At 37.4% G+C, this 24335-nt stretch overlaps 1 protein-coding gene across 2 annotated transcripts in view; it reads right to left on the reverse strand.

Moving 5' to 3' along the window:
• Positions 1–24335, reverse strand: part of NUBPL (NUBP iron-sulfur cluster assembly factor, mitochondrial) — an 82268-nt gene that overhangs the window by 25119 nt on the left and 32814 nt on the right. For both annotated transcript variants that reach the window (XM_071557964.1, XM_071557965.1), the window contains exon 7: positions 6958–7051. In XM_071557964.1, the coding sequence (XP_071414065.1) occupies positions 6958–7051 (94 nt within the window). The remainder of the gene's footprint in view (positions 1–6957; positions 7052–24335) is intronic.

Below are 24335 nucleotides of genomic sequence, written 5' to 3' on the forward strand. Positions count from 1 at the left end.
TTAGATGCGCTGAGTTACAAAGCATAAGGTGAAATCTCATCAAGCCTTAGCTACAGTCAATTTGTACCCAAGCAAAAAACACAGAGGTCTAAAAAGCAGCTGATAAGCAGCAGTGTAGAAGGTCTACCTTAGGATGAAAAGGTTCCCAGTACTATATCTTTTTTTCCCCCTCTCACAGACAGACTTCAGAACCAGGTTAGGCGCCTCTCTTCCAGGCAGATGTGCAAACTCATACTGTATTTTGGTCTCTAAATTAATTTACAGGGTCCACTGAGTCTGGTAGTTCATAATGAAGTATCAGGAGTGTCCAAAGAAGGTAACCCTGATGATAATTTGCATTTGTCAACTACATTTATTTTGACAACAGAAGCAAACTATTACAGTATGCAAATTATATTTGGATTAATACAAATAACTGTTTTAAAATCCCCACTGGTGTGACAAAGGTTTTCTTTGTTTTTCAATCTATCCTAAACTTACAAGCCTTTCCTTTCCTGCAGCTATTTAAAATATCAAAATACAGCCCAAAACAAAGAGTAAATCTACATCAAAATCTGGTATTAAAAATATTTGTCATTCAAAATTAGATCAAGTAAATTTTACTATTACCCAGATGGTTCCCATAAAATAACTTGAAAAATTTATTGCAGAAACTAATTATCTGCCTTCACCACAGAAGAAGAAAGCAAGCTCAGAAACAGAAAAGCACTGTCTATTACCGCTAAAGGAAAAAAGATCAGATGCCTTGCAACTGTGGTTTGCATCAAAGTAAGAGATATGCAACAAGGGGCAAACAAACACTTACACACAGAGCACTGACAGAATAAAGATACACCTCTAATCTGACACAGTATGCTACACACAACTTGTACTGCAGCACTGGGCTTTTTTTGATCATTTCTTTTTGGCAAAGACAGGAGATCAGCACCATACCTACTCAGCTTGCAACTTCAGATAATTTAAAAAGACACCTTTACCCAAATCACAATTCTTTTTCATGCTAAATCATGCACAGTTTAATAAAATGTGAACAGTATTTTATTTTTTTAGGTTGATTTGAAATTCTCATTTTATTGTTTTTAATGCTCATTTCTGAAGAGACAGTCTCCTCATCACCCTGAACTCCCTGATCTTGTACATTATTACATGTTGAGGCAGGATCTGGTTCTCTTGAGTGCACACACACTGCTATAAAATAGCTGTGTACAAGGCAATTTGTGGTCTGTGAGATAAATATGAGTAAATAGTTTGGTTCATCAGTTTAGTGTGTCACATTACATTAAGAATTTAAAAATGCCAAATGTCTTCAAATGGGTAGCATCCCTCTGCTCTTTCCTGTTCAGTGTACATACTTGAATAGAAATATGACTATTAATATTTAATCAATAGAGACAAAAATATGGGGGTTTTATTTAAAATCATCTATCAAAACACTGTCATCAAAAGAAATCCTATTAATTAAAATTCTTGGAAAATTCATCTTTGAACTAACAAAAATTCCTTTAATAAATATTTCAGCCTTACCTGAGAAAGGCATTCAGATCTACATATTGCTGAAAGATGAAAACATTCAGAAAGATTACACCATTTATGGATGAGGAAGCAAAAAGATGGTAGGAACTCTGTGTTATGTTGATTTTAAATCTGAAAGGTGATAAAGTAATTCCCTATGTGACCAGCAATGGCAATGCTTCTGCTTTTATAGAACTTGAGAGAAACATAAAAAAGCATTCACTTTGCTTCTTTCCGTTTGCATGACTAATTGTAGTTTTGCTTCTTATTAACAGCCTTTTTAGAGCTTATTATTATAAGATTATAATAATATATGTTTTGTATGGAAAAGAAATGTTACTTCAAAAAGGTGGGAAAATAAAGAGCACCGAAATAAAACCTGAAACTTTTTACCTTTAGGTCTCCTCTATAAACACTCATTATTGTATCTATTTAAAGATTATTCAGTTAGATCTGAAATTACTGAGTTGTCTCCCTCAGCTTCCCACTGGACAGGTGTATACTTCTAATGGCTTTCATTGCCATGACATCTCCATATCCAAAGAAAAGAGTGATAGGACAAACTTTAGCAAATAAAACAATTCCAGTATTAACCTGGAGTTGGCTCTGTCAGTTGTGACAGTGTCAGCCTCTAGAGCTGTCAACCCTTCACCAACACAGACCTCACTTTAACAATAAAGAAAGGGCAGTGGACAGCCCAATTTACGTAACAGTCAGCCCTCACAATGCAGCTTCCCCACGAGGCAGGAACACTCATACAGGGCGCTGAGACGCCCTCCTGAACACACAACCTTCATACTCTGAAGGGAGAGGATGAAAAACTTCTCTCTAGTCTTCAAGGAGGCTAATTCTCCATCTCCAGTAATATTCATTCATTTTATATATGGCTTCTTTATCTAAACAGCCAAACAAATGCACACACACAGATTTCTCAATTTAACAAGATTTATTCTTCCAAGTACCATTGGTTCACACTATATCTTGATATAAAACATCATGATGTCATCTGAATCCCTCTGTTTTTAAAATGTTCTATAAGCTGGAAAACACATAAGGATGTTTCTAACTTTTCCAAGCATGCATGTTCCATGCATGACAAAGGGCCCACTTATGGGAGTTCTGTTCATGCAAAAGATGAAACTGAAGAATATAGTCATACTAAATGCAAATTAATTAACAACGGACATTAACAAAGCCTTTGTCTCCATACTGACCCTGGACTTCTATTTGGAAAGCAAACTGACATCTGCAGAAAGCAGTGGTGGTTGCACAGAAGTATGTATCACATTTTCAAGTTATCATATCATTAGTCACGTTCTAGTTTGTTGAAGAACAACTGCAACATGAGCAAAGTTACAGATGATTAAAGAATAATATGCTAAATAAGACACATCTCCCTGGAAGGTGACTAAGATTAATAAAATCAAAAGCAAAACTCACAGTAGTTTCCTTTTTCATCTTATTTTAAAGAAGGAAAAGTACCCCCACAAAACTGTCCCTCCAGACAAAGTTGTATGAGGTGGATGTTCTCTTCAATGACAACTGGAATTTTAAGACATATTTTCTTGTGTTGCTTTTACCCATTAGGTATTGGTCTAGTCTCTTTTTGACCCAAGAAAGCTATGGGACCTATGACACAGAATAAAAGGAAACCTCATAAAATTAAAACCCAATACCCTTTCACACATCCTATCAGTCTCTCTCTCATTGTCAGACGTTGTGATGCTACAGTTTTTCATGCCCCACTGGGCAAACCCACCCCAAATGAAACACCTTTACTAGAGCTCTTTCTCACAGAAATATCTCTAAGTGGCTGGCAAAAATATGCATGCAGGTTTTGTAAGTTTATTTAGAGGCAAAATAAAAATGTTCTACACTGTCTATCCCTAGGAAGCCACAGATTAATAATGAAGAAACCATAATGCAAATACTGTATCTCACATATGCACACATGCAAATCAAAGAACAACTTGCATGGAAATTTGATAATGCCCTTCAAAATTTACTTAACAAAGATATATATGTTATCTCTGAGGAAAAACAGAGAAATTATTCCACTAATACCATGACTGTCCAAGGCATCTTCAAAGGATAAAGAAAGAACAAGAAAACTGGAGAGAGAACAGAATGGCACAACACCAAATATTTTCTGTAACAAAGTAAAAGACAACACAGGGCTTTAGAAAATATGAATTGCAAATGAAGATGGAGTCCTCAAACCAGCAGAATTCTGTAGACTGCTCCAAAGATACATTCATCAAGATCTCTAACACTATCTTCCATATGTTTAAAAGCAACAAGGTTGAAGAAAAAAAAAGCCCACTAAACAACACTAAGGACTGAAACCATGTAACAAGAGCAAAAGAAAGCACAGTTCAAGCTGTAATACACAAAAAGAAGTCCTTCCAGGGAGTGTGAAAAATAGTCATAATAAACAACAGAGAAAATTCTTCATAAATCATGAATTCATTGAACGAGTAAGAACACAGGGAATTACAAATCTTATCACTCCTTCTCTGCTGTATTTGTCTTCATCAGAAGCAGAATACATTTTTTTTAAACTGCAAGAGTCAACTTCAGCATGCTCAACAAAACCAACTAATGGGAAAGACAAACCTAAAGTGTTGCTATCACTCCTAATTTTATGAAGTTAGGATTGACAAAGTAATAAGCTGAACCGAACAACTACAAGAACAATGACAAGCCATTCCAGAATTCAAATCAAAATGCTGGCTTCAGTTAGGAAGTCTCAAAAGCCCACATTTGTATAAATAAATTAAAAACCTTTGAAAACTACACCAGGAAGCTATAAGTGAAGAGTTTAAAGAGAGACATAGGCAAGAATATATACCCTTTTATGGCACATCAAGAAAAATCTGCATTGCTTGTTGTTGTTTTAAACCTGTTTTCCTTCTCTTTTTTTAAATCAACATCTTTACTTTGACTTGCCTTAAAACCTGATTTAACAGGTATGAATAGCACAGGTTTCTGACAATCATATGGACAACTAATGAAAATATGGAACAAAAATTGTTTACTCTTGATTCTTCACTTTGTTACACCTTCACAAGAATGAGAACATTGCTGCATTTAGCAAGAAAATCCAGTTTTTTTAAAAACTTGCTTTGCCTTTGTTAATATCTATTGCAATCTATGAAGATGTATTATGAATAAAAAAATTAAAGTTTCCGATTAGTGATATAGTATTATCAGTTAGAAAGATCTTGTGACCATCCAATATCAGACATCAACAAAATTTAGAAGAAATACAAGATTAAAGTAATTTCTATCACCTCTGTGTCCCAGAGGACCGAGTGCACCACAACCACTACTGAAAGCAGAGTTCTGCAAGGAAAGGGCACAACCTCTTAAGATCAAAAGCCTAATGACCTTTTCTCTGTTAAATCAGGACATTTACGTCCACTATAGTAAACAGAAATTATCAATACCTACTGTAAAAAAATAACAAACAACATAATTAACAAAGATAAAGTCACAACTCTTTAATTTTGCAATTGTACTGCCCTTCCATACATCATTTAATGAAATTCTACCTCAACAAAAACTTCTGCACCACTGTCATGTTTCACCCCATTGCTTGAAACACTGGAAGTAAAAGGCCCTCCTGCTTTGCTACTCACACATGCAACCTACTAAGCACTGTATTGAAGAAAATGGGTACAAATCATAGTTTGCTTTTTATCATATGCTCCAGATCACGGATAAGCTGAGGCACTAGAAGCCTCCTCTTCTACTTTTTCTGGGAGAAATTCATTGACTTCTTCATGACAATGATGTTGATAGGCTCCCTCCCACCACTCAACACAATCATAGGCAGCAGAGAGAACCTCCCCTGATTATCACCAACTCCAGGGCAATAATGTTACACTGAGCTGGCACGTGTCTGAACATTTGAGTTTTATATGTCAAAATATTGATGTTTTTCTGAACTTGACATCCTGGAAGATCATAAGATACCACCACACAGCCTTGATGCTAAATTTAACTATTTCTCAAAAAATTTGCCTCCTGGATACATAGGCAACTGTGGTTATCATGTTCAACTGACTGAAGCTGAGACATGCCTGTGTTAAGCAAAAAGCTACAAGGTACGGCCTCTGACTGATAAATGGCTCCTTTCAATTCTGTAGATTGTCACTGTCCTGTTAATAGTTTTGCTATGAAAGCAGGATGTATGTCCCAAAACCCATTAGCTCTAGTCCCCTTATAGATGGGCCTGTCTTTCACCTATACCTGTAGCTAACTCTTTAATGCTATCCTATGAAGCTTCAGAGATACACAATTCTTTTTTAATTTAACTTACAGACAGTCTGGTGAGAGTTCTACATGTAAGTGAAACAGCTCTACCAATTTAATATTTAGTGGCTTCACTTCAGTGTTACTGCCACCACAGTGCAGATACAAAGGAGTGCTGGAAGCAAACACAGCCTGTGCACGAGCCAGTCTGCACTCAGGAAAGAATGAGAGCAGGAAAAGATACTTACATTTCAGGTTTGTATTGACACACTTGTCTGATGGCATTAAAAATAAAGCAGTCCTACTGATGTCTTTTTAACTCAGGTTCACTGAATTTTTGGTTGAAAAAGGTCTCTGGAGGTCTTCTACTGGCAACACTAGATAGGGACAGCTAGGGATTTGTCTAGTCTGATCTGGATAACTGCCCAGAATGGAGATCCCATGGACTCCCCTCCTGGTGAAGAGCCACAGCAATTATTAAATTGTTCCTGAGACTGCAGTGATTGCTTTTTCTCTTTTACCACTGAGTTCCTAAGATTTTTTATGTTGGCTACTGACAAACGCTTCTGCTGAAGTATGTCAGACAGGTAATAAACCATTACAGTCTATCAGACCTCCTGAGATGCTCAAGCTTTCTCTCAAAGCAGTATTTCTAAGTCCTACTGGAACCAACGAGACTAGAGGGCAGCCTGTATACGACAAGATTGATTTGTCGAAATTAAAATCTCCTACAAAAAGTCAAATTCATAACACAAGAGGAAAAAGAATGCATTAGTGTTTTACAGTGCCAAATAGTTTATCTGAATAAATGTTGTGAATTAACAGCATTTTCAGTTTTCAATTAAAAAGCAATCATGAAGACAAACTATTTTATTGTATTAGCTTTACTACGTAGTAGGTACAAAGAAAATTTTCTACTGCAAAACTTAACAGTTTTGGCATGACTATCTTTCCTTCAGGAGCTATACTTAACTTCTCCATCGTTTCAAAACTTAGCTTAAAAAAAGTAACACAACCATAATGCTAACACTTTAAAATCACTGATGTTTCCATCAACACTCAATTTCTCAGGATGCTAGAAAGAAAATCAAAAGAATTTTTGACTGACAGCTTAAAATAAAATTTTTCTTAAGCTACCAAACTTAGAACTAACTTCAAATCTCTGAAACAGTCAAGCAATACACATACCTGCAATTGGAATATTCTGTGATACTGAGAGCTGTACATCTCCAGTCCCAGGTGGCATGTCAATTACCAAATAGTCCAGTTGACCCCAGTCTACCTAGAAGAGAACAATAAAAATGTATGTGAAGATTGAAGTGTTTTTATTTAAAGGCACTCTCTGTTTTAGTGCAGTCCTTGTTTCCTCTAATATACAAGTAAACCCAGGACACCTCAAAAGAACGATATTCAGATGCCCTTTTAATCCCACTTTCAGCACAGGATCAAATGTTATTTTCTAAGAGACACAATTTTTGCTGATCACTCAAAACTATGAATGCAACTTTATTTTTAACTTCAGTGGCATAATTCTTACTGAATTATTTTCCCCGCAAAAAAGTGGTAATAACTTAAGACTTTTACTTTGCAGGTGCTGTATCACAGCATAGAAGCAAATGTTAGGTAAAATTCAGGCTCAAAATCAAGTTTTTGTGCAATAAAAATGGCTTAGGAGTTGTTTCCATTAATTTAAAACTACTTTTGTTTCCTTCTTATCACTTTTTGACACTACATAGAAATACTTTGGAGGGGTTCAGTTTTGTTTTTACAAAGTTAGAGCTATCGCTACCCATTTTTTTCCTAGGGAAAGAGAGGTGTTGGGAGAAAACAAAAAAATAAGGAAACAAAAACACCCCAAATTTTTTAAAATAAAACCACCAGGTATAATTATACAAACTTACAACATACATAAGACATCACAAAATAAAAAAAAAAATTAATGGTTACTAGACATCAAGTGAGAGCAACCACTGAAGATATTAGACTCCAATATGAGAATGCTGTGATTACTTATGTTCTTTACTGGGACAGACTTCCAGAAGAGCCAAATAACGCTCTCTAGAGCATGGTGCACTGTGATAAATGTTCTCTTCATAAGAACAGAAATGGTCCTAAGCCTACTCTGTATTAGGTAAAGACTAACCAAAATAAAGCATGTATTTTACACATTCCCTCAAGTGTCACCCGAAGAGCAAAAAACAATCAACACTTTCCAGTCCCCCAGTTTCTGTCACAGAGTACTAGACCCTGTCTCATTAGTTTTCATCCTTTCTTGTATGCATGATGATCTTCTAGGAAAGCACATCCAATGTGAAACCTAGATCACTAATCCAATGTGCACTCCAGTGAGAAATGGAATTTTCAAGGCAGACTGACAAAGATGGAAGATTGTAAGAGAAGGGGGATGGTGAACGTTAGTTGCAAATTCAAACTTCAGATGTCTAAATTAGGGACTCTCAGGCACATGGCCCTTTCCTCATTTTCTATACAAAGGCTGCAGGAACACTAAATGGTGCCTAAGACAGTCTAGCTAAACAGGAAATGCCACTTAGGTTAACCACAACAGATACTGCACTTTACTTTTTCACATTTAATATTGATCTATATCATCTACATTTTGCCAACAGAAATGCCACATGCTTAGCAGACTTCTAAAAGCAATTAGCATTCATAATCATACTGAGACTATATAACCCCCAAGAAAGATACATGTGCAAATATATACGTACTGAAACATAATCCTGGGGCAGTGAAGCCAGTTTATCCAAAAAAAAAGAGAGTTTGTTTTATACTTTGGTTTCATAACCTATCTTGCATACTTACAATGCCAAATAAAAGCCAGTACTGATGAATCCTTTTTTTTCCAGTAAAAATTAATTTGCTCACCTGAAGGCGTGAACTTCAAATTTCTATGTTTCTTAATTAAAAATAAACCATTACAAAGGTGACAAATGGAAATTATACAGATGTTAAATAGTAACTTACAACATTGGTAAATCCACATTCCATGAAGATTTGCAACTAAACACACAGATCTTGCATAATAATCACAATCATTTTGAAACACTAGGTAGGTACAAGTTTTAGCTTTTAAAAAGGAGTAAGTCAAAATACCTTCCTCCCTCATGTCTTCATGAAGACTAACCTTGGCATCTTTTGTTAAGTCCAAATGTACAAGTCCAGTAATCATATTCTCCTTCCTTAAATGCTTCTGTAGAATATAATTAACAAACTGGCTTTTTGTTTTCTGCCTTGCACAAGATGCAGTCTGAAAAAACAACTACGAGTGGCAAAGCACTACTATCATTCTGACAGTTTCTAAATACTCTGCCAAAAACACTTGGTTCTCAGATAAATTCTTGAAAAAAAAAACTTGTATGCTGAATAGCTTTCAGCCCTTTTCTTCACATGCTCAAATTCAAGTCCTTTTAGGTACAGCACTGCCTCATGGAGTAATACAAGACAATCTCAATCCCACCCTTATCAGATGTAAGTGGAATGAAAAATAAATACAGTGGGGTTTTCCCTCCCCAAGCTAAAAGCTGTGTGGTTTTGCATATATTGCTGACCCTAACTTTAAGGTAGCTGCTCTCATGAAACAAAGCGACTTTCTGGCTCTGGCCTTGGCCCATAGCTTTTGTTTTCACTCATACCAGAGTTTTTGCTCCTCCAACCTCTTCAAGCATTAGTCTTCTTCATCAAGCTCCATGTGATCCTCCAACATAGCAAGCATTACAGTTCCCAGAAGGAAACAATGCACTACTTTGTGTAACGCTAATGGAGCCAACCTCAAACACCAGTGTTCAAAGCCTTTCTAGGCATTCAGTTTCACAGGGAAACACAAACTGTTGCTCAAAATGTTACTTTCAAAATTTACCACAATGGGAGAAAGGGTAAAGAAATCAGAGGGCACCAGAGCCTTCTCCCTCAAGCTTTCTTAGTGACTCCATCCAACATGCATTTTTCTGGACTGTCCTATGAGTACATCTTTTTAATAAAGTTATAAAATCTTAAGTACATGGTGAATCTCATGGCCAATCTCATTGCTAGGCAACAGGAAAAATACTCTGTAAACACATAGCACAACTAAATTACAACACTTAATTTATGGCACTGGGAACATCTTAATTCACATATTTTCTTCCAATTCATAGACAGGAAAAAATAATTGAGCTTTCTACCAAATGAAGTGTGCTTCACTGCAATACTCACGAATTTGAGCACAGAAAAAATAGAGAAGGTACACCATGCCCGTAGCAATGATGGGGATGTCCTGTCACTATGCAGAGTAAGAAGACAATAGGCTTTTGTCATACAAGTTCAGAAAAGGCCCCAGAAAAGATGTCAAGGTGTACGAATACTGAGTATACGAGAGAACTACCCTCTCTGATTCATGCTACCACTGGGGAGCTGAACTAGTAAAAGTTCACTAGATTGGCACACTAGATTGGAAAACCACTCCTCATTAAAACTAACCTTGCTTTTCATCCTAGATGTAGTCAAGTAGTTATCCTCACAATTTCATTTTCTTATTTTTCATTTGTAATTCAGGGCAAGAAGGGAGAGCTGTACCACAATGATAGAACCATAACTTCTGGAAAGAACTGAGCTAGTGTTTTTACCCAGTGGTGAGCAGTATCCTCCAGATATGGATTTGCTCAGACTTAGGTTGAAGAACTCTGCATGACACCCCATTTTTCTCTGTGGATTTCCTATCATCTGCTTCTCTTCTGCAAGGAGAAGATGATGAACACTGTACAGTCTAGTTGCTCCTCCATTACCCTCCCACAGAAATACAGCAGTATGACAATCTTTTATTAAACAAATTATTTAATGTAATTTGGATAATTTGCTATAGAAGTGCACATTTTATTTAATGGAAAAACAAATTCCAAGTCCGTTACTAAATTTCAGCACAGGAATAAAAAGCAGGGGAAAGACATTTTTAATTAAATTTAGAATTGAAACATAAAACCAGAGGAGTGGCTTTTTGAAATCTACTATAGCCATTTATTCAACATTATTAAAATGGAAAGTATAATCAGGCTGTGATATAAAACACTAATTTGAATGCAAATCCTGTTTTTATACAACAGTTTTCCAAATCAGAACCACTAGTCCTCATGTTCTCAGTCAGTTCCAAGAAGTGTGTCTGTATGCAAATGTGGTAAACGAGCTCAGATCAACAGCACATTACAGTAAATGAGTTCCCTTTGCAAGCAGTAAGCGGACAGCAGCCACAAACCCCGACTCATTGCACCTGAAATCTGTCAGCACCTTCCTATGGACAGAGCTGCTAAGATCATTGCCCCTCGAATGTACACAGTATGTAATACATTTCAAACCATAGGAATGTAATTGCATTTACCTTAAGCATAGCATTCATCTTTTTTAAAAAAAGGTTTGACATTTATTGTTAAGCAACATAATTGCCACGTGTTTCTGTGTATTTTCCCTTGTCCAGAAACACCATGAGTTCTTCTATGTAAATTACTTTAATCAATCATTCTGTTAATGTGATAATATGTAATCAAAACACCAGATATGCACTCTGAGTAAGGGTTCCAAATAGCAAGCTAAACCCAAGGTAGAGCACAGAGATATAGACAACATTTCTTCTGAGGAATGAAGCCTGAGCACCCTCTGTGCATGAGGCAGACATTATAGAATATTAGCACAGAACAGGAATTGCTACTTGTGACTTTGAAATAATGCGGGTCTTTGGTTCTTTAGTAAATAACAGAAGATGTTATTTACTTGTTCTTATTAAAAGGAATACATGCAGAGTTTCAACCAAGCATTATGCAGGTGCAAACTTGGTAGCAGCCAGCAAAACTGTGAACACTGGTATCCAAAAAGCATCAAGAGACACACTGCAGCCAGCCTGAGGTCTCTTCCTGCCAAATCCACCCTCCTAATTTCTTCATGTGTATATAAGTTATTTAATAGTGCCAAACAGCTGAACAAAATAAAGGTAGGAAATTATGTTCTTGAATGAAGATTTATATAACTGTTCACATGTATTTACATGTTCAGATAAAACACTTATTTAAAATAAAAACCACGTATTGAGGGGAAAAAAAATAAAACCAACCAAACAAAAAACCATGTATTTGAAAATATTTCCTTGAAACATTACTTAAAATTCTCCTTAAACATACATGAACATTGGGAACAAGTAAGTAGTTTCACAATGTAAGAAAACAGATAATTTAGGAATAGTACAATGACACATGGCATTTTAACAAAAATTTTATTTATTTTCAGAAATATTTGATAAAGAAAGAAGACATTCCCCAGAGCCAAACCAGAAGGTTTTTAGACCCTATGGAAACTTTCTCTCTGGTAGCATCATAACAGGATATGCCACAGTGCCTAACACAACTCGATACTTTATCAGCAAAGACAACTGCCCCTTTGACTTGTCCTCTGATGCTTAATCGATTTCAAAGCCTTGCAATCTAACACCATGAAAAACAGATGCACCGCAACAGTTCAAATTCTCCTCACTCATACACAAAGGCAAAATCATTGCTTAGCTATCAAACCCTAAGCCAACAACACATTTTCAGGCAGTATTATCATGACCCACTTTAAGCTCATAACATCTATATAAGCGAATTGATTCAGATATTCCCTACAGCAACAACTGAAGGAAATATTGCAAGTGTTGGCAACAAGTATCAAAAGGGAGAAGCTTATTAAGTCCACTCCTCATATGTATTTCAGCCTGTTTCTATAATGATGTTAAAATCTGATATATAATTTAATGCTTAAATTATGCAATGTTTCTAATTTTTTTCACAAGTTATTTAACTTTCTTAAAATTCAGTTCATTTTCTGGTACAATTAAAAAAAATTACAAATTGCTTATTGCAGTACCAACAGACTATTAAAGGTACCATTTCATGCCCATCACTGAGACACTGACTTTAAATTAGAACTTAAACTAAAAATCATTAGATTTAAAAGGTTGGAAAATTCTGTTTCTCAAACACAACATGTAATGCCTTTTTATACAGAAATGCAACTTCCACAGAGGTGAATCTAAGGCATTATAAAAATGATTACTGAAGAAAATAACATGATATATTTTATTCAAGTCACTTAAAACGCTGCTGAAGAAAACCTCCAATGCTACCATAAATAGTGCCACAAAACTGAAATAGAATCAGTTAGATGTAGACCACTGAACTGAGGCCAAAAGACAGTAAATCTCAATACAGTACTTGGTCTTCTGCCTGGTGACGTTATCGGGTCTCAAAGTATGTAGCCTTGGGGTGGAACATTAATTTTTAATAATAAAATGGTTGTTTTCTTTTTTTTAAAATAACTTGTTTTCCACAAATATGGATAAAGATTCATCCTCCAAAATTTCTGTACTTAAATTCACAAGCAAATCCTCCTCAGTCACAGAACTCAAAATGGTCTCCCTCTGAAAATGAAACTAGCATTGGAGACCCTGCTTGAATTACCTCAAAGCACAACAATCAATAATATTAACAAGAACTAACAACAATGCTGCTCAAAATATAGAACCTTTCAACTATACAGGAAGATTTAAGAAGATGAGAGTGTGAAAAACAATGTAAGCAGGAGCACGTGTGAGAGTGAGGAGAGCAGATTCATGACCATGGAACTCTGCTTGTGAAGTTGACATACGTTCTCTGTTAAATAAACTGCCTTTAGGTCAGAAAGAAGCAAGAAAAATTGCATATACATTGTACTTACCAAGAGCAGAACACAGAAAGTGCATTGAAGACACAGACAAGATGTGAAAATGAAAATAAATAAATTTTAAAATTGTACACATTTTGCAGTCACACACATAACAGCCACAATTTAAAGATATGCTGAATGTGTTATTCCTAGAGTATTAAGAGCACTTCCCATGAATTAGAGCATAGATAATCTCTGAAAGCATCACATATAGATTACCAAAATAATTGCTGTGCCTACAGAACCATGCTTTTGCACTCATCAGTGTCTTCAGTTATAAAACTGCAACAATAAAGTCTTACTTGTATTCTAAACCCAATTAAAATAATTTGCTGAATGTGCTGATACTATGAGTTTCAGGGACATGCAGTGATTACTACCAAGCAAGGCACAGCCTTAGTATTTTCATTCACTTCCTAGACTTTTTATTTAGGTCCAGTTCTTATTTAATGTTTTTTACACAGAATAAACTGTTTACATATGGCAGAAAAAGTACTTTAACGGGTGTCCACTTCAGTTGCATTGATGAGCTGTATTCCAAAGGCAGCACTCTGCTAGAAGAACATGATCCTTTTTTTAAAGATATTATTGATGGAGCAAAACTTGCTAAGAGGAGAAACACCTATTGCGTTTCATAAATAGTACAAAAAAGAGGGTTTTTTCTTTGTTAGGGAGGGTGAAAAAATCCACTACACTAATCTCTGGTACCTTAAGCACAATTACTTTACATTTGTGTCAATCACTTGGAATGCGAGAAATAATCACTTTCTACAAAGAATACTGGTACAAACCCTGCTGCTATTTTTGGATATCTGCAGTCATTTTCTGGAAGCAAAAGAGATATGGGAGGATAGTTTGAGTGAAGGATCAATCTAACAGCTCTCAACAGACAGAACGCAAGTTGGATTATTAAAAAGAAAAAAACAACTCTGCAATAAGCTTAACATATATATATATAAATTCAATAGTAATTTTAAAAGCTGTTTATAAAATTATATTCAGACTTATATACTATGTAAAATTAGTGTATAATGCTAAACAAGTATCAGTATTCAATCAATGTTCAGGGGTGAGAAGGTTCCACTTCTGTTTTGATCAAAAAGATGACAAAAAAGGATGAAAAAGGGGGAAAAAACATGCCCAAGGTAAGCTCTGTCTGAGCACTCAAAAGCAGCCCGAAAAATTCTCCCTAATATCTTCACTATTCAGGAAGGGAAATCAAAAGTCTCCATTGAGCAGAAATTTTCAAACCAAACCCTGTTTGGGATCCACACACATTTGTGATAAAAGAGCAAGTCTTAACAAGTTCAGTTTAGCAGGCAGGAGCTAAATGCACCTGTCACTGGTACCACTGAATTCAACACAAAGTTGAGCACTTGGGGTCGTTAAAAAAAAAAGACTCAAACCAAACACAAAATCCCAAAGCCTGTGGTTCTGCTGTTACAATTGCTGCTGTCAAATACCATAAATAGAGGGAATCTACCTATGAATAGAAGATGTGAGTTTGAATTTCCCAGGCAGGTGGCATTTCCATGAGCAACCATATAAGCAAGAATTCAAAAGCCACAGAAGCAACCAGGACCCTACCCAAGGTCAGTAGCTCAGGTATTCACCTGGAAAGCTAAAGCTTTGGATTAACTGAAATTCCTGCACGGATCTGGTCACACTCCCTCTTCACGTGCGCAGTTCTGGCCGCAGAAATCTTGCATAACCAGCTGCAGCTATGGCTCAAGTTATGACTGCTGTGTGTGGTTTCAGGGCACTCTCCTGGGTTAGAGGCAATACAGCCTTAAATGCTACACTGAGAAACTACCTGAACTTGCAGCTCCCATGTCCAGGCTTCCAAGGCTGTTGTTATGAACAGAGAGTAAGTCTGTGAAGTTAAACTGAAAGGAAGATCTTAGCACCTAACAGAAGATGCTCAACTTTGGCTTTAAATCTCCACTCCACACAGTAGTTCAATAAGGTCACATTTAGGTGCTGAGATCCAGGACACAGACAGAAAGGGAGACACAGCCCATGGACTTTTCCTAATAGCCCTCCTACATCTTCAGTATTGTTCATTTCCAGTCGGTGAACATTACCACCATTGACTCACACCACTAATATCCACATAAGGCTCTAAACTTCAGCACTCCAAGACACAGCACCTATTCTGCTAAGGTACTGCCAAAGAGTCTGTAGGTACCTCCACCTCCAGGAGGTGAACTGGGAATGGTAAGTGATGTATTCTTACATGAGGTAAGCAGTGGCTTCAGGCTAGGCTTTGGTTTAACTCTGCATTCCTGCAGGCAAGGCGCCTACCTCTTAGGCACAGCGAAGCAATGCCCACATCTATTTTGGCATTTAACCTACAACCCTTTTATTAGTTCAGAAGAACAGAGAAAGTAAAAGAATGACATTAGGTATCTCCATTTTTTAAAGGTTCACATAAATAATGGAAGTTTCATTCAGACAAGAAAACAAGCAGTGCCTCTTCTTTGCCTAGTTCCTTTACCATCAGTATTCCTGTTTAGCAAACACTCCAGATCATGCTTAAATCACTACCTCTAAGAATGAAGCTGGATGCCATTTAGGCACAGAATTCAGCTCTTTGTTGCAGTGAAACCTTAAACCTCAAAATAGTTTCCTTTAAAACCTCAAGGGGGAAAAAAAAGAAACAAGAAAAAAATACAAAACATCTTGCCCCAGCACTGCCTTTTTAGACACCACGAGCTCTCTGCCATTTCTTCCAGTCTAGTCAGTGAAACTAGCGAAATAGTTGCATGCTTTGCATTTGTTCTGTTTTATGCAAAGGAGGGCAGAAACATGCATACCTGTGTGATCTGTGTCAGACATGAGACTGAAAGCTGCATAAAGAAAGCACTCTTACTGCCTGTTCTCACAACAGCAGTAACCGCACAGTCATAGCCATGACAGCTGAGGAACCAGGCCAAGAAATGTTTGCTGTAAATAAACTCTCACTATGTTGTTAGGCTTTTTTTTTTTGCCTCTTTTTTAATTCTCAAAGTTAAAATACATTTACTGAAAACGTTTCCAGTTCAGCAGTAAGATGTTGGCTAATGGTGTTGTGTTTTTCTGGCTTTCCTAACACTTCTTTCTATGATTGTCAATTCCTTTCAGAGACTATAATCCCTTTTCGTATCAGCTGCTAACACAAGCCAATAAAGCAACAGGGATCCGTATGGATCCGTCTTCATTAAGGGAAGAAAGGCAAGAGAACAGGTCCTGTAGCTTCAGCTGGAAACAAAAAGAATCAATCCCATATTCATTCAAACATGAATGAACCCACCTCAAAACATACAGCAACACTGAAGTCCAAGGGTGATGACAGGAATACTCTAACTGGAGGGCAGAGGGGTGGAAAGAAGGAACTTCCTGTCATCTTCCCACACTTCTGGCTGCAGGACATCTCTGCATCAATGTTTAGCTTCTGATCTCCAGGAAGTACAATCATTTCCTTTAAACATGTACATAGTGATTGGGACTAGTTAAAGCAGCTCTGTCTGGACAGACAGGACCTTTCCAGGTGATTATTAGCATTTGAGAAAATTAGTGATGATAATACAAATACAGGCTTTTCCACACATCAACATCACAGCTGAAACAGTGTAGAAATTACTATGAAGACTTCTACTGATTTCAGTCAGTTCTGAAGGAGAAGAAACTAGTTTATTTGTCCTTCAGTCTTAGCAAAATAAATGTAACAAAAAATGAGTATAAGAATTTGTAAAACATTCTTTTGTAAGGCATGAGGAGGCCATCTGCTTATCTTGCTCTTGAAACAGTTTCCTTCATTTCATTGATAAAACAAGGAATGAAAATTGACCTTTCTTGTTTGAAATGAAAGTTTATTAAAGACTTGAGGAAAAAAATGCAACTCACAAGCATTCAGAGTTATAGTTTACCATCTGCCAGCTGTAGTTGCAGTCGTAATAGCACATCAAAGTGCAGTTTTAGCACTCAAAGTTCAGTGTTGTTCCTTTTCAAAATACCTCCAACGGCAGATCTTGACCTTTCTAAACAGAATAAATACATAATATCAAGGATTTTACATGTAGGGAAGAAATGTCTGGATCTTTTCATTCTTGTACATTGGATCACAAAATAAAAATGGAAAAGCATCCAACTCCCTAAGAGGCAACTGCACTTCTTGTTCTGAAGAACAGGGATGTCTCAACTTCCTTTTTTTTTTTCCTCCAAACTGTAAGGTGGTGGACTTTAGCCTGAATTAACAATATCTCTGTCCACCTCAGGCTACAGTAACTCATGACCGAAGAAATTTGTAATTGCTGAAACACTGGCAAATTTTTCACTGTGTGACACCTGGTGAGACTACTGTATTTTACAATTATGCACTGAAAATACAAACACACCTTTATAGTTTATAATATAACTACAGCTTTGTTTAGCTCTATGAAATTCAAACTGCAAATATCCTGCTATTGACTATCTGCCTCAATTCCTCAATTCCTTGCAGACTGGGTAAATACATGAATATTGTGCAACACATGTCAATTTTGAAATTGGCAAATATCCTAAGATGGAACATGATGCCAAAACACAAAATATAGAAAAAAGAAAACAGTATTTATCTGCTTTAAGCATATACACTTCTAGTACACATACCCAGCGGAGAAACAAAGGAGTGTGCAGACACTCTTAAATGTGTACTAAAAAGATTACAAAGTGAAAAACAAACACTAAGAGCTATTCATGTTTCTGACCCCCTTTGCTACAATTTCCCATTTCAGCATCTCACTATTTTGCTGTCTTGAGAACTTAGTGCCATAATTACTTTGGCAAGTTAAATGCCTTCAATGTTAATCTCTTGATAAAGCACCCTTCCTAAACCAACAAGTGGCAAAAACTAAAATCCACACTAAAAAAAAATAATCATCTGGCTTCACCGCAGTGCTCTTTCTTCACTTGCTCTTTACATTTACAATAAGAATAATTTTCAGCATTGATTCACTTTTACTATTCTGGGCATCCTTTCAATTCATTTAAAATATAGCTACAAAAAATCAGAGCCATCAGCTTGATATTGTTGTCTTCCTCCTGATCCCATACATGCCATTCTCAGCTAAAACCCATTTCATTACTCCCTCTCATCCACCAATACACTGTCTCACTAATTTTATACTGCTGAGACACAGTTTTTTGCTCACACTAATAATACTTGCATCTTTGACATTTACCATGTAAGTGACAGAACACAGTAAAACTGGAACTTTCTGCCAATTTACTCAAGAATGGATCTGAAGGATAACAAGTTTCTGGTATCCTTAAAATCCAAGGCTTGAACCTATTTTCCTAAGAAACTGCCAAAAAGCATGAAGGTAAACACAGAAGAGGAAAATAATCCCTCAGGTGTGTGTGTGGCTCGGCTTTGCTAACGAAGATTTGGGAAGGGCTCTCCCCCACGTGGGTGTGCCCTTCCAGCCTGCGCAGTGGATTTTAGGTGAGGCTCGGCGTGTGCAGAACTGGCCCCACCGTTTAAGTCCTGAGGTCCATCTGCCACGGCCGAGCGAGCTTGGACAGTGCCAGTGAAGTCCTCAGGACTAGAACCTACAGCAGCCGGTATTTCCCAGGAGGTCTCCCATCCAAGTACTACTCCGGGGCTGACCCTGCTTAGCCTCCGAGATCTGACGGATCTGATCGGATGTCAGGGAGGCATTTAACTGCCTAATCCCTCAGGTAGTACCACAGGGAATGACAAGTGATGTATCCCCACCACCCCAGGTATGCAGTAGCTCCAGCCTAGGCTTTGGTTTAGCTTTCCATTTCTGCAAGGCAGGGCACTGCACTACAACATTGAGTGCACCAATACTGATATCCCCCATTTTGCATCTAACTTACAGATACGAGCAAGAAAGAACAAATTCCTTTATTAGTGGGAAAAAAAAATAGAAGAATGGCATTAGGTGTCTCCCTATTTTGAAATTTGCCATGTAAGTGCATACCACCAATATTCCTGTTCAGCAAACACTGAAAAACATAGCCTTTAAATTCATGTCTCCAGAGTCCACTCCTAAAATCATTCCTGCTTGGTCTTTCTTCTAAAAAAATTGGGTATAAAATATTTATTCTACACATGTAGCTTGTTACTTTAAGATGCTTTTTGCTGCCATCTTCTAATTTTATTTTGTCCAGTTCAGGCTGTACATTATGCACGGCTGACACTGATGGCAAAATTAAAAAAAAAAAACCAAACACCACCACCAAAAATCTACCTATGGTTCTCCATGCACTACAGAGGACAGTCAGATGTGTTAGACTGAGTTTCATAAAAGTCTGCATCCTTGGCAGCAAACTACTAAAGCTAATGCAAAAAAATTGCCAGAAGTCTCCAGCAAAACCTTCTTTATGGCATTGCTACTCAATTCTAAGATGCCTGAGAGCACATCAATGCATGCTTTAAACCTATTCTAGATCAAGGTCCTTCTATAAAAAAAAAAAAAAGAGGTACGATAGGAAAACAAAAAATTAATTCTTTTATTTTTTTTCACAGTTCATATTAAGGATGCTTATTCAAGTGATAAGGCTCATTTTGGTTTGACTTTTCTGCCTCTGCCTACAGGGATCTGATCAGCACCTCTACAGTCTAAAGAGACCAGAAATGATACTGAGAAAAGAATCAACTAGAATCGACTAAGCTAGGTTGGAAAAGACCTCTGAGATCATTGAGTCCAACCTATGACCTAATACCACCTTGTTAACTTGGCCATGGCACTAAGTGCCACGTCCAGTCCTTCCTTAAACACCTCCAGGGACAGTGACTCCACCACCTCCCTGGGCAGCCCATTCCAAGGCCCAGTAATCATTTCTGTGAAGAACTTCTTCCGAATGTCCCATCCTAAACCTCCCCTGACACAGTTTAAGACTGTGTCCTCTTGCTGGTTGCCAGAGAGAAGAGACGGGCCCCTTCTCTGGATACACTCCAGCACCTCAGCATTCTTGCTGTATGGAAGGGCCCAGAACTGGACACAGCACTCGAGGTGTGGCCTCACCAGTGCCGAGTACAGGGGAAAAATCACTTGCTGGGCCACACTATTCCTGATAAAGGCCAGGATGCCATTGGCCTTCTTGGCCACCTGAGCACACTGCTGGCTCATGTTGAGCTTCCTGTCAATCAGAACTCCCAAGTCCCTTTCTGCCTGGCTGCTCTCCAGACACTCTGTCCCCAGCCTGCAGTGCTGCAGGGGGTTGTTGTGGGCAAAGTGCAGGACTTGGCATGTGGTCTTGTTAAACCTCATCCCCTTGGATTCAGCCCATCTATCCAGCCTCTCTGGGTCCCTCTGCACAACCCTCCTACCCTCCAAGAGACCGACACTCCCCTACAACTTAGTGTCATCTGCAAATTTGCTAATGGTGGACTCCATCCCCTCATCCAGACCATCAGTCGAGATATTAAACAAGACTTTGCCCAACACTGTTCCCTGGGGAACACCACTAGTGATTGGCTGCCAACTGGGTGCTGAATAGGCCAAAGTCTGCCCTCTAGAAGTCCAGGGTAGAGGTTTTGTTAATGTCCCTCCTTGTTTCACCAAGTATTGAAAACTATCATTTCATGGTCACTGTACCCTACATGGCCTTTGACCTCCCCCTGTCCCACCAGCCCTTCTCTGTTTGTAAAGAGCAGGTTGAACAGGGCCCCACTAGACAAGAAGCTATCCAAGCTTCCTAGAATTTCCAAGATTGCCACATTTCTTACTACATATTGCAACTTATATTCATTACCTCCTGGGTTATTACTGTGCATGTCCAGGAAGAATCTAACTTCATCTTCCCTGTACATATCCATTAGGTAGTTTAAGATTGAAGTTCATGTACCCCCTTAACTGTCTCAAAACAAAACAAAAAAACCCAACAGTTCTCAGTGTCTCTTCACACACTACATGCTTCACTCCCCCACTTATCACCTTGATGGCTCTTTGCTGGAGAATACAGATGCAAGGTAGCATGCACCACCAGAAGTTAAGCAACTGTATATATATCTGCAAAAGAGATTTAATTTCTGATGAATATGAATTGTGGTGAATGCCAGAGATCATTTACATTGATCTCAGGTATTGTTAGCAGATACATGTCACTCAAACACACAGACACACACTTAGAGAAGCTGAAACACAAAATTGTGCTCAGTAGAGAAAACATAATAAATTTATGTTATAAATATAAAAAAGTAATTAAGGAAGATGTTGAGATTTACTAGGAAGTTGTAAATACTAGTCTTTGTATGTCTGTGCATCTCTCAAGAAGTGATAACTCACTATAGTGCTGTACACTGCACAGGCACAGAATGAAACCTCCACAGTCCCAAAATGTACGGCAAAACAACAGTATGTGGACATAAACAGAAGCCAAAGGACAACTTCTCACAAACCACACTAATCAATCAGGCATATGGCTCAGCATGTAGCATCTAACCACTGACAATGTTCTTCTTGTGTATTGCTTCCAAATCAAATACACATTATTCCTCCTATTTTAGAAAGCTTTCCCCTAGTTTTACCATCATTCTGTTTTTAAGAAATGTGTTTACACACAGGCATGTAAGATGGTGCAAAATTGTGAAAATGCACAGGCTGAAGAATTCATGAGATTTAACACAGTGTTAAGAACACACATGCCATGCAAGATCTGAATGATGTCTACAGACACCAAATACAGAACATGCTGCTGCACAAAGTGTGTGCAGTAAAACAGTCAATGGTAGCTATTTTACCAGCTATAAATATGCTTGTTATCGATACTTTTATCTGTTTTTGTGTTTCCATGTGCAACACTAACATATAACTAAATAAACCACATTTAAAGACAACTTGTCCCCAAATCCACACATGCAACCTCTTCAATTTAAATGGTGGAAAGGAGACTGATCAAAACCCCAAAACAACAGAGCCTTCATAGTCTTCTCTCCAAGAATTAAATACTACTACTGCCTCCAAGTTAATTTAATCCCAAATTTTTAAACATTAATTTTTACTATTCTATTCACTCTACTCTTGTTTTTATGGCAGTCTTCTCCAAGAGGCTCTAGAAATATCCCAGACCTCACAACCCACAGACTGCTCAATATTTCAAAGACAATTTATCTGTCTGCCTCTTGCCTAGTCTCTATAACCTATGTGTGCTGGTTCTGACTACAGTAGAGTGAATTTTTTGCACAGTGTCAACATGATACTCAAGAACTACTTGTGTACAATAACTGAGCATCAGAGAATTTTGCTACAAGAAAAGCTCCAGTACGTATATGTATATTCACATACTCCACTATATAAATGCTACCATCACGACCTCTAGCAGGTGCTGGTTTTGAAGCAATTCTCTTAGCACAGAACAGCTTCAGAAAGAAAGCAATACACACAAACTTCATTTCTAGCCAAATTTTCAAAATTATGTACAAATGAAAAAATGTATAAACTGAGTTAAGGTATTCTTAAAGGACAAGACTGAATCTTCAGACTACGGTTCTATTCAGCTTTGTGTTGACCTAATAAAATAATTTTCACCCTCCTTCTGCCAAATTTATGTTTTTCAACATGAATCTAGAAGGGATAAAGTCTGTCCATGCTTCAAAGTGCAAGGCTCCACTTCCTTTTGCTCACATGCAACTGCTCTGTATGGGAAGTTTTATGTAATTTGCTTTTTGCTAACTTCCCTGTATTCTTTCCTTTCTAATTATATCTCTCCCACTGAAACTTTGGTTTATTTTAATTTTCTTTCAATACACACCTTTACTAAAGCAGAGACACTCTAGAGGTGATAAAGGAAGAACAAGAAAGAGATGGAGGAATTACGGTTAGATAAAAAGAAAAGCATTTTAGAGACTCATTAGAATTGAGCCATTTCAGGAAAAGCTTCATAATCTTTCTGGGAAAATGTGTTCATCCTTATCAGGTACATGGAAGGAATCTTTAGAATTCACAATACACTTAACAGCACTGAGGCTCTATTTTATAGCCATAATAAACCAAGGATGTTGTCAATGCACAAAATATTCTGCATATTCCTGAGAACTATGATAAGGCACAAATACAGGAGTCCTGTCACGTAAGATCTGACTAGTCTGCAAAAACATAGGCTAAAAAGTCATGTCAGGGTAAGAAATTGTTTTAAGGATATTAATCAACCAGAGATTCCTGCCTTGAAAAGAGACCAGATTTTTGGGCTAGTTCCAAGGGGACTGTTTGCACTAAACAGAATTGCTGATATCTATAATCCATGTTGTGTAGGCAACACTTGCTTCCAGTAGTGATACAAGTTTATCTATTGATGTGGCAAAGATACAAGAAGAACCCTACATAGCTCTTGCATTTTACCAGTAGTCCCATTTTTGATTTTTTTTTCATAGAAAATGCAGACCTTTCTGTTGAATATTGATTTTTTTCCCCTTCTCTGATGAAATTTCAACTCAGTAACATAGATAGAATAAAATAGTGAATTCAAGATCAGAGAAACCAACACTTGCTATCTTTTGCATTAAAAGTTTTACTGATTACTCACTAAATGAGAACATTTCCATCCCCCATCTATATTGTTGCTATGACTATAGCAGCTACCAAACTGGCAGCCAGCATAGTCCCACTTCCTCTCTCCAGACCTTTTGGAAGAATAATTGCCACAATATACTGCAAGGCACACAGCAAGATTGTGCTTGCATCCTTCTAATTGCTCCTTTGCCACTGACCTGTCAAGATGTCCTCACACAGAAACGAGGACAGTGCTAGAAAACTTCCCATACAGACTGTATGGGACAGTGGTAATGACTATTGGAAATCCTTGTTGTAAAAGCAGTTCAATTCAGAGAGCATGTTTTGCTTGCGTTCTTGTCTTTTTTC

This window comes from Pithys albifrons, chromosome 6 (assembly GCF_047495875.1).
Source record: "Pithys albifrons albifrons isolate INPA30051 chromosome 6, PitAlb_v1, whole genome shotgun sequence".
Taxonomy (NCBI): domain Eukaryota; kingdom Metazoa; phylum Chordata; class Aves; order Passeriformes; family Thamnophilidae; genus Pithys; species Pithys albifrons.